At 43.5% G+C, this 15,245-nt stretch overlaps 2 protein-coding genes across 5 annotated transcripts in view; both read left to right on the top strand.

Moving 5' to 3' along the window:
* Nucleotides 1-5,332, top strand: part of EPC2 (enhancer of polycomb homolog 2) — a 54,097-nt gene extending 48,765 nt beyond the window's left edge. Inside the window, exons 13-14 of the mRNA XM_066611949.1 lie at nt 715-1,048; nt 4,081-5,332. Of these exons, the coding sequence (XP_066468046.1) occupies nt 715-1,048; nt 4,081-4,153 (407 nt within the window). The 3' untranslated portion in view covers nt 4,154-5,332. The remainder of the gene's footprint in view (nt 1-714; nt 1,049-4,080) is intronic.
* A 7,666-nt stretch (nt 5,333-12,998) lies between these two features.
* The window catches only part of KIF5C (kinesin family member 5C), a 90,030-nt gene continuing 87,783 nt past the window's right edge, over nt 12,999-15,245 (top strand). For all 4 annotated transcript variants that reach the window (XM_066633274.1, XM_066633284.1, XM_066633266.1 and 1 more), the window contains exon 1: nt 12,999-13,124. In XM_066633274.1, coding sequence (XP_066489371.1) covers nt 12,999-13,124 — 126 coding nt within the window. The remainder of the gene's footprint in view (nt 13,125-15,245) is intronic.

Raw genomic sequence — 15,245 nt, forward strand, 5'->3', positions numbered from 1 at the left:
AATGTGTAGTTGTGAGTAAAGATGCTTGAGCAACCAATTATAGGACAAGGTCATTCTCTTGTCTTTAAATTTATTTTAAGCCATGATCACAGAGCAGTGCATGGCTGCCTCTGCATGCCCAGTAGTGCTTTTTATTACCAACAGCTCCTCCAAAGGTCCTGCAGAGCATGTACAAATCTTTTCATATACCTGCAGGTTGTGAAATGACCAGGGAGGTTTGCCTGACTCGTATTCAGATGTCCTTTTGGAGTGAAGTCTTTTTATTTCTCCACTTAGCATTGTTATGATGGTTTTAATGCTGCTCTTCTGCTGTTTTGTCTTGCATATAGTTTTCAATTGTGTTGTAAGATATTCTCATATTGTTATTGTTGAAGAAAGGGAATTTACATGTAATAATTTAGCTTGCTGGATCTTGTCCTGTAGAGAAAAAGTCCTAACGATTAAGTCCTAGTTATTTTCATAGACCTACTTTTTAGTATGTTTTCAATTGTCCCCAAAAACGTCCTTCCCATTCCAAGTGGTGCTTACCATTCCATGATGGCATCAGGTTTCTTTCAAACTAATCATGAAGGCATGATAAGCCTTGCTTGCGGAGGGAGGGCTTTTTCCAAATCCCGGATCTAGCCCATGGGCCTGGGTTTGGAGAGCCCTGGTCTAAAACGATACTGAAACATGTTTGAAATCTTACTAAATGTGTGTGTTTGTTTTTAACAGCGACATCAAAAACTTTGTACTCCACCAACATGGCTTTATCATCTAGCCCAGGGATCTCAACTGTACAACTTGTAAGGACAGTTGGCCACACCACCACAAACCACTTAATTCCAGCATTGTGCACAAACAGCCCTCAGACGCTTCCCATGAACAATTCTTGTCTCACCAACGCAGTGCACCTCAACAATGTCAGTGTTGTTTCTCCAGTCAATGTACATATCAATACAAGGACTTCAGCACCATCGCCAACCGCCTTAAAACTTGCCACAGTTGCTGCCAGTATGGACAGAGTGCCAAAGGTGACTCCTAGTAGCGCCATCAGCAGCATAGCAAGGTGTGTATATAGTAGAAATGGGTCAAGATGTTAAGGGCTTTATTTTTGTGATGTCAAATTATCTCTGTCCAGGAATCCCAAATTCTGCAGCAAGAGAAGCCTAATACTGTAACTTAATGTTGGGCCCAATCCTATGTCCCTATAGCTGCAGCATTGGACCCCATCCCCTGCACTAGGTGTTGTAAATGTGCCATAAAGCATGTTTATGGCACCGAATAAGGAAGGAGCGTCAGCACTGGACCTCATCGCCGGGAGGATGACTCTGCAGCACAGCCAATGACGCCCCACTGTCGGCCCGCAGAGCATCTTTTTGGGGCAGGGGAAGGGTGGCACGGACCAGATTGGGGGGGGGTCCAGCAGAGGCCTCCACCTGATCCAAAGCTCTGTGTCGGGCTTGCAAGCCCAACAAAGAGCTCCTCAGGGCTACGCCAGACTCAAGGAAGCCTATTGCGGAAAACTGGGGCTTTCTTTTGAGGAATGGGACTAAAATCCCCTTCCCCCATGGAGACCTCCAGCATCTTCCCAGTGCCCGCAGGGTACAGTTGTCACCATTTTGGTGCTGCTGTTCCTTCAGGTGCTGGGAAGCATAGGATTGGGCTGTTTATCCTGTAGTTATTATTTGCATCTTTTTTTTTCTTCTTTTTTTTTACTCTTGAATATAATTTATTGCTTGTCATGGGAAAGTGCAAGGAGCAGTGGAGGGCACTGAATCACTTCTCCTAATGAATTAATTCTTAGTTTTCTTAATTCTCAGATTTCAGGCAGTATTGACTATACATATTCCAGTATCTTTACAACCATAAGGACCTTTTCATGCAGTGAAAACAGATGGAATACTGAATCTAAATCAGGGGTGTCAAACTCATTTCATACAGTGGGCCAAATATCATTCATGATGCCTGCTGAGGGCTGGAGTGATTTTGTCATTTAGCAGGAAGTGATGTCATTAAACAGATCAAAAGCAGAAATAAGCACTCTGTTCTTGTGTAGGAACTCATTAGCTGCAAATGACAGAAGAGAAGATGCACAAATCTTGATCATATTTCAAGATATGGGGGAGCCCAATTATCATGCAGGCCACCTTTCAGCAGTGAGACCTCAGCATTGCTCAGCATCTGAGAGCCTGGGGGCCAGATAAAAAGCTTCTCTGGGCTGTGTCCAGCCCCCAGGCCTTATGTTTGACACCTCTGATCTAAATTCTTAGCCAAGTAGTACATTCTGTGAAACAGGAAATTACAACAAACCCACCGTCTTGGTTTTCAAATGTTATTGCTTGAAGTATCCATAGCATACTGTGGATACTCGCCTATGAGGCGAGAAATTTCTGCCAATAAATCAAGCTTAGATCATCACCTTGCCTTATCTCCAAAGTTGCTCAGGGGTCAGGGCTTTTCAAGCAACTTCTGCAAGCAAAGCTGCAGAAGCAATGCAGAGATAATTTGAGGACTGTTAATCTCCAAGACAACCACTCCATTGCAAAGTTCCAGCCAAAGTTAACCTTTTATTCTCCTGTTAAAGGCTTCCTTTTAAATCAAGCACGCCTGATTTCATTTTACAAATGCTGCTGCTGCCTCTTTCCATTTTGCAAATGCTTTGCAGAGGTTTTTTTTAAAACACCAGGATGTAATCTTTGTTTCCATTTGAAATGAAGTCCCAGCTACAATTCAGTGCACCATTACTTAAGAATATCACCCATGGAAAGCAATGGTTCTACTTCTGAGTAAACAGAGTTGCAACTATGTGCAACTGCACTTGCTCACAGTAATTCCTTGTTGCTTGTCTCTCTGCTGTGAATTGAATTGCACACTCCCAGTTATGTGTTATAAGTTGCATGTTATATGGAGAGCCTTTGGCTTAACACACCAAGCACCTTAAAGGAGGATTTGATTAATAGTTCTCCTGCAGTGATTCTCAACCTTTTTTTCACATGCATACCCCTTGGCAACCCATTTCCATATATTGTACCCCTCATATTAGCAAAATGTTTGTGATATGAATATTATAAGCCTTCATTGCCTCTATATGAAAACCCATACGTCATGTAATCATCACAGTATTTTCTCTTTTTATCTGTTTGAAGAACAGAAGACTGCATTTTCACTGTTTTGCATGAGAATTGTCCTGAGAAATTCTTGGTGATTGATCGCTTTCCATATTATGTTCCAGCTTTCTTACTATGCTGGTTTTCAGTCACTGATTCATACATGAATTGATGGCCAAAAACCAGCCATTGGTGGGACTTTCACAGCCAACTAGCTACCTCCCTTCCTGCCTTGCTGGCTCTGCAAGGCATTCTGGAGCACGACCTGCCTTTTTCCGCCATTATTCAATTCTTTTTCAAGTACCCCTAAAGGTCCTGTTGAGTGCCCCTGGGGATACATGTACCCCAGATTGGAAACTACTGTTCTACTGATATGTTGTTTACAGTGCACTTACTCTGGTAGTGTTTACAAAAATGTTGTAATGGCCAGAATTCAAAAAGTTAAAGAATAAAATATATCTTATGATCTTCTACTATATTTTAAATGAATTAGAGTTCATTATGTATAGTTCTTATGTAACAATTACTGGTAGGTTATTTTTCAGGCTCTGGCCTCAGAGAAAATCAGATAAAACTATAGTCAGCCGCCCCCCCCCCCAAGTTACCCCCGACTTATTTGAGGGTCAAAGAAAATTCCATGATTTTGGCTCAAAATCTGCCCTTGACTTATCTGTGAGGTCAGCTTATATGCAGGTGGCTGCGGTAGCTTTCTGCAGAACAAGCCTTGGCAAGGGAGATAAGACATCATTGTGATGACTCATTTGTATAAGTAGAACCTGAAATAACATTAACTTTCAGTAGTTTTTGGCTGTTCATAAAAAAAGGTTGTAAGTCAATTTTGAATGAATTTTGCCTTGTGTGTCTTTTATGATTTATTGATATCCTAAATATGAGAAACTAAGGTATCGCCTCATAGTAAATATTGAAAGATTAAAGAAGTATGTCCTAGCTTTTCTACTTGTAACCGTTTTCTTGTTTTTGATTCTTTCAGAGAGAACCATGAACCAGAAAGATTGGGTTTAAATGGCATAGCAGAGACGACAGTAGCAATGGAGGTGACATAACCTCAAAACAGTGGCTCAACCTGTGCTGTTGGTGTAATCATTTATATTCCAGCTGAATGCAAAACAACACTCTGCGGATCACAGGGAATTAAAATGGACCTAAATGGACTATCATATCGTACATTAAGTCGATATATAATGTACATTTTGTAAAATTGGGAAAATCACTACCTTGTAAAATAGTTTATTTGTATCATCAATATTATTTCTGTTACTTGAATAGTAGATATTCATCATCATGCTTTTGCACTTGAATTTGCAACTGAATGGATTTAAAAATAATTCTTTTATGGGATCATGAGCATGAAATGGGATCCTGCATCACTTGTTTTAACTATTTATTTTGCCATGTTTACATTTTGTATCTTGTAAAAATAAATCCAACTTTGTGTCTAAAAAAAGTTAAAGATTCATAGCTAGGAAAAATTCTTGTAATTTTTTTCTAAAGGAAATGTAAAGTTTTCACTTGGTTCATTTTGTTTCACAATTTTAGATGGACTTTTTGGTAAATACTTTAGTGGCATTTCACTGTCAAATATGAAGTTCAAGGCAAAATAGTATTTTCTATTACTGTGCAGGGGAAAGGGATGGATCGATACATGCAAATTTAATGTAGTAACCCACTTTTCCATATATTTTGAATGTATATTTCTATTTATAATACCAGTTTATAAAAATAATTACACAGAAAACCTGACTAGTAAAAATTATGCATCTAGCACATATTAAACTGTGCAGATATGAAGAAAATTTTCAACTGATTATATTTTATCTGAAGTCTGCATAATTTAACCGGCTTTTAACTGTAACACACCACATAAATGATATTTTACCAGGTATGTATTGCATTATATATCATTGCAATAATTATTGGATGTCTAGATATCGAGCCATCCCAGGTGGTGGGGGAGGGGGGAGGGTTGTGGCAGATTGTCTTTCAATTTTGGAGAGTTTTCCTGTGGCTACAAGGCAAGTAACGGGTTGGAAAAAGTCTGACTGTAAGCGTTGGACACCTTTGTAGTGTAGTGTTTTAGTGACTTTTTTTATACGGTTCTTGTAAATTAGATACGTGTAGTGGTGTTTCAGAATGTTTGTTTATGCACTAGTTCAGACAACTTTCCCTGTTACTTGTTCTTGATAAGTGAAAACTGCAGGGAAATAAAAATACATATCAAAACATGGGCACCTTGCATACGTGTTTATTTCACAACATGGAGAAGAATATATATGGCATTTTTTTGAAGCTAGTTGGTAATCAAATTGATACACCAGCTGTTCAGCATGTACATGTGCAGCACCATTCAATGACATATGCATGGACGCTTCTGTGGGCGTATGACCTACTGGATCAGGAAGTGCATGTGCCAAAGAGTGCTGAATGGGGCTGGATTTCTGTATCCAGCACTTGGGGCTACACATGTGATTCCCAACATTAGTCTGCTATCCTTGTATACATCGCTGAACAATTAGTGTTATCAAAGTCCACATTGTGGACTATGTGTTGAACACCCAGCATGTGCAGAAGTGTGTGAGCAGCACACTGTTTGCATGTGAGTTGCTAGATTGAGGCTTGAAACAATTTAAAAGTGCAAGTTTTCATTCATTTGTACTTTATGTATGTGCATATTGCACAGATAATCCCTACCTTATGGCTGTTACCTCTGCTGCACCTGCTTTTGCAGAATCCTCTGTATAGAAGTTTACTACTTTATTAAGTGGCAAAAGAACCTACTAGTTCATTCATTCATTTTAATCTCACTTCTTTCTCAATGTATATATTTGAAGTGAGTTTGTGCACATTTAAGCTAACAGGTAAAATCTGACTTTGGCTTCTTTAGGTTTAATTTTACAGGTTATATTACAGATTTTTATAATGTGCCTTTTTTCAAAAGGTATAAATTGTGTATATATATACTATGTTATTAATATAGTCCATCTGCTATTATATAAAGAATTTTACTTCTTCTTCTAAAGTAAAATGCATTCGGCCTCTTTGATTTTGGCTATCAGATTGAAAAGTAGAGGAGTCAGAGAACATTTTCCTTTTTGGCAGCTAATGAATGTGTTACCCTCCAGAGGTTTTTAAAATGTTGCAGAGAACAAAAGGATTGTAACTAGTTTCTTTTAGGAGCATTTTCAACACATTTATTTTATCCTTTGTAGTTTGTGAGAAGGCAGTTATGGAGCATGGTGCGATGTTGGTGATTAAACTGTCCATGCTAGAAGTCTGCATACACATTATTGAGGTCAGTTTCCTTTGAAGTACATCAGGGCTCTCCAAAACCTGGGCCACGGGCTGGATCCAGGGTTTGGAAAAAGCCTGTCCCCGTCCCCCCCACCGTGAGTGGAGCTTACCTTTCTGCATTCCTATGCCCAGATCATCTTCAAAGAAATACTGCGCCATGGCAGAATGGTAAGAGCCGCTTGGGACAGGGAAGGCTTTTTTGGGGACACAGAGGTTTCCAGTTTGGAAACTTCTAAAGTACATCTAATTGACTTGGGGAGTCAACTGGAATAGCCTGATGAACCTGCAAAACGATATAGTAGCATGCGCTGAATCTTGTGGGAAGACACTGTTCCTGCTTGAAATACAACAGTCCATCTGTTGTGTCAGCTACATAGTGCTGTGCTATAGTTTTGAACCTTAGGGTCGGTTTGCATATCCATCTCAGGATTATCATTTTGTAGTCCAGATAGCAATTTCAGGTGCACCTTTCCATAAAGAGTATAGGGCATTCTGAGAGCCCAATGTAACATAATTTGAATTATACTTTCTTCTTATTAAATAAGAGTGAGGTGAGGAGAAAAGCATGTGAATCATGTGAAAATTCACTCAGGCCTATACATGGACATCTAAGTGTGTCCCCCTTATATATGCTGTGGGAAAGAGTATGTGAGTGTACTCCACCCAGTATGGAATGACAGTCCTCAGCCAAAGCCTTTTTTAAAAAATTGTATTTCAGCAGGTTTCAGTTGGTGAAGATGTTGGAAAATATACCGTTCTGTAATAAACAGTTTTCCAAAAAGAAGCAGCTAGCAATTGTTGAGCAATAGAAAACTGGGTATCCTGAGGACTACTACTACTACTACTTCTGAAGGTAGTACACAACTCATGAAGATATATCTTAGTTAATGTTCATTCTGGTACTGCAAATTTTTGGGACCCATATCAGACTGCATGCAAGTCTGTCTTGGTTATCTTTGGGTAACCATATAACCTGGTACTAGAAAATTAGCATCACTGTGAATTGATAGGGCACATAGTGCCAAGGTGATGGTAGCAGACAGTTTGTGCTTGCTGCTACTGTAAGAGCAAAAACAGCCTGGTCTGCAACACTTGACTAGGGAAATGAGGTCAGACATGACTAAGTGCTCGTAGCCAAATCAGGATAGCAAAGCACTGAATAGTGCTAAAAGATCAACATCTTTCAGAAAATACATGCTGAAAGTTTAGTATGTTAGTGACACATTGAATTGACTCATTCCTTTTAAATTAGCAATCAGTAGTTAATAGTGAGCCCTAACATCCCTACTTCATAGAAGAAAGAAGCTAGTGGAGAGTAAAGTGGGGAGAGTAAATGCCCAACCAGGAATGCAGTTCGATGTAGGACAGAATTGGCAAATGGGCCAGAAAACCAACAGGACCTATTCCAATACCCCATTCATCTACTTTGTCTCAAAGGTATTTAAAGCGATGTATCTAAACCTATTGGAACCCAGTGTTTTGTTCTTTGATCCTTATAAATTATTAAGGGAAGTGTAATGATTTGGCTATTTGGATTTGAGCAAAAGATAATGGCCATCTGCTCCCATGTCAAGTGCTGTGGTGACTTGCCTGCACAAATGCATTTGATAAGTACGATCTACACTTTACCTTCCAAATTGATAACTATGGTATGCTCCATTAGCAACGACATCTCTAATCAATGCATTTTGGTTCAACAGCACTGTGATCTGTGAAATAAGTTCAGATCTTACAAAATGCCTACACAGGAGGCACCTTTTAGAATATGCAACCAGTATGTTGCATTGGGTGATTGCTAACATGGTGTTTTGCTACCTCATGTACAAGCATGCTGAAAAGCTATTTCTCAACAGTTACGTGTAGCATTAAAAGCAGCCTGTGCAACTGTTGTGTATAAGGGTTGCGTGTTGTTTTATCAGTAATGTGCCTGCATCTGTGAACTTAATATGCAACAAGGGATGCCAAATAATTAACAGGAATGCCAAATAATTAGGAGAAATGTGCTTAATTTGAGCTGGAGCAGAGCCCTAGGATCTTTTTTCAACAGAGCTTTTCCTAGTGCACAATGTATAAACTGCAGTACTAATGCATAGCATTAGTGCATTCTGTTTATAGATCTTTTTTTTCCATATAGGATTAGGGTGGAATACAGACTAGAATTTACAGTGGCTCCCATTTGGGAATGGATGGGTATTGTACAGCATCTGCCCTTTTGATTTGTTTTAGCCAGGTAACTTTTCTTAATTTCAACAATGAGAAAACTGGCCTCAGTAGTTTACTTATAGCAGAACTAGCTAGCTTTCAACTTTGAAATTGATTCAGTGGTGTGTGCTGAAAACGATTACTTTCCAATACAATGTATTGGCTAGGATTTCCTGTACCAATTGGGTTGGTTAGAAATGGTTAGAAATTTAACTGGCTATAAGCATTTCTGACAACAATGGGTTGCTCAAGCCATCCTGCTCATTGGGAACTAAGAAGCAGGGCTTCTGGTTCAAAACAGGACTTTGAAATGCAGTCTCTCTCATTTTATGTTTATTTATTTAATGAATTTTTATCCCATCTTACTCCCACACGTTTGGGGCTTCAGGGTGGCTAGCAACATACAATAAACTGATTAAAACAATATTAAAACATAAAACAATTAACATACTGAAAGCAGAACAAACACTTTATGGATCACATAAAACTACAATAAAAGTTCAATGTTAAAGTTAAAATTCAAGCCCATCATATCAACACTGAAACACATTCTTAAACAAGATCTTAAGGCCCTACCAAAAGAACTGCAAAGAGGAGCAGTTCTTAGCTCCAAGGGGAGAGAATTCCACAAGCAGAGTACCACCACCAAGAAGGCCTTATTTCTTGCCACCATCCCCCTCATCTCTTTCAATGGCAGCACAGTTAAAAGGGCCCCCTCTGATGATCTAAGATGGGTGTCCAGACTTTTTGGCAGGAGGGCCACATCATCTCTCTGACATTGTGCCAGGGGCTGGGGGAAAAAAGAATTAATTTACATTTCAAATTTGATTAAATTTACATAAATGAATATATTAGAGATTTTATATGAATGAATGAAGGCCTTGCACAAAGCAAGGCCACCCTTTCCTTTGTTGCCACTGCTGCATTGCAGATGTGAAACCGAAAGCAGTGGAGGGAGCCCTCATCCCACCACTCACCGGAGAGCTCAAACAGTTGGCTGTCAGGCTGAGAGCGGTTGCATCAGGCCAGCATGGGCTCCAGCAAGTCTCCAGAGGGCCAGAGGCTCATTGGAGATTGGGAGTCCTCAAGGGCTGCAAGAGGTCCCAGGGCCAGGGTTTGGGCACCCCTGATCTAAGAGGACAGGTAGGTTTATAAGGAAGAAGGCATTCCCTCAAATACCCAGGTACCAAGCCATAAAGGGATTTAAAAGTCAAAATTAGCACTTTGAATTGTACCCAGAAACATACTGGTAGCCAGACTGCTGCCCCTGGGTCCATTGCTCAAATTATTGGGGAGGTAGAGGACCATCATGAATTTAACAGCCCCATTCCCTGCTAATTTGAATCAAACCATGGTTCCCCTGCAGCGTTCTAAATCTATAGGAAGATTGACAAAAGGAAAACAAAACCTCTCAATTCATTTTCATCCTTGAAAGTCCCAAACAGTTAGGGACTGGTTAACTGAAGGATCACCAACTCTTATGTGCTCCTCCATGTGCTTCAGAAGATCTGCTTAGAAGCAAGGGAATCAGACCCAATCCTAAACTCACCCAGTGCTGGTGCTGAGCCCTAGTGCCAGTGCTTAGTGCTGTAGCCCTGCCATAAAGCACATTTACAGCACCCATTGAGTAGGGAGCACAGGAACTGGCCCCATGCCAGTCAGGTGACAGGCCCAGCACCAGCAGGAGGAGGATGTGATGGCAATGTGGCCTCTGGGGGGAGTGGGGAATGGGGACAGGGCAGGAAGAGAGGTGGGATTGGCACTGTTATATAGTGGGTCCATGCGAATAAAGGAAGGCATAGTGATACCAGCTCAATACGTTTATTCCATCAGAACAGAACCTAGCAAAATACAAGGCAAACCCCTAGCTTTTTATAGACTTAGACTTCCCGTGATTGGTGCAATTGAAACTTTAAGATCGGATGGTAGGATTTCGATCCATCACCTGATTGGCTAGCCATAAGTCTGGGCCAATCAGTTATGCAGGATTTTGATCCTGCATAACTTACATAACAGGCACAGACTTGAGAAACCCCATTTCAGGGCTTGGGGCTTTCCCCAGGGGAAGGGGATGAAAGTCCCTTTCTCCCCCAGGAGACTCCTGGTGTAGCCTGCTGGATACAGCAGTAGCCACTTCAGCACTGCTGTTTCCGTGAGTGCCTGGAAGCTTAGTATTGGGCTGTCAGATGTCATTCCTCTTCTGTGGTGGCACCTCTTTGTGGAACTTCTCTGGCAAGAACAGTGCCTGATAGGCTCCACAAAACTTGTACTTTCCCTTTTGAAAGGTTTCTGGTTTGTTGGACCACTAGTTGCTCTTGTGGTTTTGATATTTTATCCACTTGCTTTTAAATGTCTGTTGGTGTTATATGATGGCTTTGAAAAGAATTCTAATTGATTCTAAATCTTGTAAACTGCTTTCAAAGTTAATGTTGCTGAGCATGGAATAACAGTGCAACTCTCCTAAAAAATATTGTCTTTATTCTTTATTCTTCCCAATCAAAAAAGATAATAGTGCAACCCTGGGCATACTTACTCAGAATTAAGTCCCAGGGTCTTACTCCTGGGGATATGTGTGCAGGCTTGCAATGTATGCATAGGCACTTAATATTAATGCTGCAATTCTAACACCTTTCTGGGAGTAAGTTCCATTGAATTTAATGGGACTTACTTCTGAGTAGACATGCCTATGATTAGGCTGTTATTTATACATTATTTGTAGTGCCAGAAATTCAGTTCTTTGTTTCCTTCAAGTCCTTCTTCCTCAGGAATCTTGGAGCACAGTGTGGGAATGCTGGTCCATCACAGTTTACAAGCCATGCTGGGTGTGTGCAATCTCCTGGTTTTAGAAATAGGCTACCTCTGAATGCCAGATGCAAGGGAGTGTCACCAGGATACAGGTGTCTTGTATGCTCCCTGAGGCATCTGGTGGGCTACAGGAAGATGGACTATATGGGCCTTTGGCCTGACCCAGTGGGGCTCTTCTTATGGTGTGTGTAGCCAGCCATACTCCACTCTAAGTGAGAAAGACACTTGAATCTACAAATTTGAAATGCAACCTTGAAAAATGTTAAAAGAGATAAGTGTTGAATGTTGTGCTCTGAAGTCATAAATTCCTTGAAACGACTTGAAAGTCAATATAAAATGTAGTTAGTTGTGGCAACACCCCAAACAAAGTGTCATTAACTGGAAATTAATTAGATGTATAAATCCATTGTTTCTCTCTCCTGGCCACACCTGGGGTGGGAAGTGCAAGCAGTGAGCAGAAGGATGAACTGGAAATTAAGAGCCCAATCCTATCCAATTTTCCAGGGCTGGTGCAGCAATACCAATGGGGTGTGTGCGTGGCATGCTGTCACATAGGCCTCCTCAAGGTATGGGAACATTTGTTCTTTTACCTCAGAGCCGCACTGGAGCTGGAAAGTTGGATATGATTGGGTCCTAAGGCTGCAACCTCGTCCACATTTACCTGGGCGTAAGCACCATTGGCTATAGTAGGATTTACTTCTGAGTAGACATGCCTATGCTTGGGCTCTAATTAGATTGCAAAAGCCTTGATTCTCTCTCCTGGCCACACCTGGGGTGGGAAGTGCCAGCAGCAGGGAGCAGAAGGATGAACTGGAAATTAAGGCTGCAACCACTTTTACCTGGGAGTAAGCCCCATTGGCTATAGTGGGATTTACATCTGAGTAGACAAGCATAGGATTGGGCTCTATTTGGCCTGCAAAGCCTTGTTTCTCTGTCCTGGCCACAGCTGGGGTGGGAAGTGCCAGCAGCAAGGAGCAGAGTGGTGACACTGGAGTCGTCCACCCGTCTCTCTGCTGCAGGGGCCTCACTCCCCCCCCGCCGCCCACCTGTTGCAATGCATTCAGAACTACAGCTCCCAGAGTGCGCTGGGACCCACCGCCGCCCCCCGAGCTGGCGGGGTTGATGTAATGCGGTGAAGTCACAAAAGCCCCGGGGTGGGGAGCGGGCGGGCGAGAAGGTGCCTGCCGGCGGGGATGCGGGCTGGTGGCCGGAGCAGCGCCAGCCAGCCAGCCAGGGGCGGCCCCGCTTGGAGGCGGAGGCGGAGGGGGAGCAGGAGCCGCCCTCACGCAGGCTCCCCAGGAGCGCACATGCGGCGCGCGCGCCTCTGCGCACGGGCTCTGCGCACAGGCTCGGCGGCCCCCGCGCTCTGAGCGCCGCTGGGGGGTCTGCGAGGCGCTGCGTCCCCCGCGCCGGCGCTAGAGCTCGCGCAGCCTCCCTGGCCGGGGCTGCTCCCCGGAATGCCTCCTGCTGCGCCCGCGCTCGCCGCCCTGCCCGGCCCCTGAGCGGCTGCAGCGCGTGTGGGAAGCTGCGCCGCCGCCTCGCCCAGCCGGCTCCGTCCCCGTCGCTGCCCGGAGCCTCCTCGCCCGCAGCGCCATGGCGGACCCCGCCGAATGCAGCATCAAAGTGATGTGCCGGTTCCGGCCCCTCAACGAGGCGGAGATTCTCCGCGGGGACAAGTTCATCCCCAAATTCAAAGGCGAAGACACGGTGGTGGTCGGGGTGAGTGAGGGGGGCTCCGAGCGGGTCTACTCAGAAGCAAGTCCCCTGGCAGTCAGTGGGGCTTACTCCCCGGAAAGGGTGGAGAGGATGGCATCCTATGCGTGCCTACTTAGAAGTAAGCCCCAATCTAGTGAATGGGGCTTACTCCCAGGTAAATGTGGAGAGGATTGCAGCCTAAGAGCCCAGTCCTAGGCATGTCTACTCAGAAGGAAGTCCATTAGCGTCAATGGGGCTTCCTCCCAGGAAAGTGTGGAGTGCATGGCAGCCTTAGAGCCCAGTGCTATGCCTGTCTACTCAGAAGCAAGTCCCATGAGAGCCTGTGGGGCTTACACCCAGGAAAGTGTGGAGAGGATTGCTGCCTTAGGCTGTGGTGATGGTGGGGATCGTTCGCCCTGTGCTCCAGGACCTGCCAAACCCCCTTTGGCTCCCTGGTTGCTGTGGGGGGCCTGTGGTGTGTTGCTGCACCGCATTGTGTGCCCTCCACCTCCGCCCATTGTTCTCAGCGTTGGCTGCTCTCCTGTGCTGGTGTGTGTGTGTATCTTGCTTGCTGGGCTGCTTGTTCAAGGCTCCTTCACCTTGAACACCCAACAAACAAAAAGCCACCATCCTTTGTCAAGGGGAGTCTGTTCCCAGGGTGACTTAGGAAACTCCTCCCATGGCTGCAAAGCTGAGATTGCCAGTGGAGGAGGTGAGGATCCCAGAGGGGAATAGCTGAGGGTTCCTTAAATAGAGCTGTGGTTCCCAAACTTTTTAGCAGCAGCAGCAGCAGCAGCACCCGCTTTTTAAAATGACACTCTCTCGGGACTCACCTAGGTTTACCAGGTTTTTTTTAAAAGGTCTGTCTGTCATAATAACCAGAAAAAGACCCTCAAACTGTACCTCTCCATTTACACATGTTTGCAAACTGCAGGAGCTCAGCTCTTTGCAAGGTAATTAGCAGCTATAGTACCTGATTTTTCAGTAGCCTTTGGGCTTGAGGCAATTGGTTACTGGATCTTTCCTTTGGCAAGCCACCAAAAATCAGGTCGCCACCCATCAGTGGGTCCTGACCCACAGTTTGGGAACCACTGACCTAGAGTGAGAGAGGGCATGAGGATCAGTGAACGCAGGAATGCATGCAAAGTGAAAGGTTTGGCATGTGGGTGTTAGCATTAAATTTCCTTGGGATTGTAGTTGGGAGACTTGCCAAAAGAGTCTTGTGGCATCCTAAGACTAATAGTTGCCACATAAGCTTTGGTGGACTAGAACTTGCTGCCGCACTGGATGCATGAATTGATATCCTCAGTTTGCAGTTGCAATGCATATGTGGAGAAAAAATGCTGAGCAGTGGAGACAAAAGGCCACAAAACGCACAGGAATTTCTTGTCAAGATTTCCTGAAATATTCCTTTTTAGAAGGTGATGGATATTTCTTGTTTATCTAGGTCCCTAAGGCAAGATGCTTAAGTTAGAGAACCATGTTACATGTCTTGATTAGCAAAACACTGGCGCCATGCAACAAAATGTTCTTCAGCCCTCCTTCCTTACATCTGCAGGGAGAAACCTGCCTTCTAATGTCCCACTTGGCTGCATTCCCTGTTTTCATAGCTGCAGCGGTGAGCACTGGTGGGGAACTGAATGGAGTCGACCCCAATTGACTCTTCCAGCTGCCTCTTGTAGTTGCTACTGCAGCCTTCCCATCCCCAGCATTGATCAAGCTGATGTCATCTGGATCACTGGGCATGCTCATTTCTTCCTCCCTATGCATTTGATGGATTGACAGATGGCAAGGAATTCTGTAAGAATTGCAGAGGTGGAAGAATCCCCCTCTATCTTTTTGCCCCCCCCCCATTTAGGTTTGCAGTTTGTGCATTTCACTGACAGCACAAAGTTAAAAGCTTGCTAAGCTGCAGTCTGCAGATGAGAGGATTTCTATAGTCTGGAGATGTTCTTTCTCCTCTAATGTTCATTTCCTTTTTTTGCTGCAGTATGGACAGACATCCTTATCTTATCAGTTCCCAGGTTTATTGTGGGTGCCGGCTTTGGCTCAGAAATGTTCTTTCTTTGTCTTGGAGGAGATGGGTGGGAATGTTATTAATCTTGACCAATGGATGCCTCTATTATAGAGATATTTGTCTTTGGG

Source organism: Tiliqua scincoides, chromosome 1 (assembly GCF_035046505.1).
Source record: "Tiliqua scincoides isolate rTilSci1 chromosome 1, rTilSci1.hap2, whole genome shotgun sequence".
Lineage (NCBI taxonomy): Eukaryota > Metazoa > Chordata > Lepidosauria > Squamata > Scincidae > Tiliqua > Tiliqua scincoides.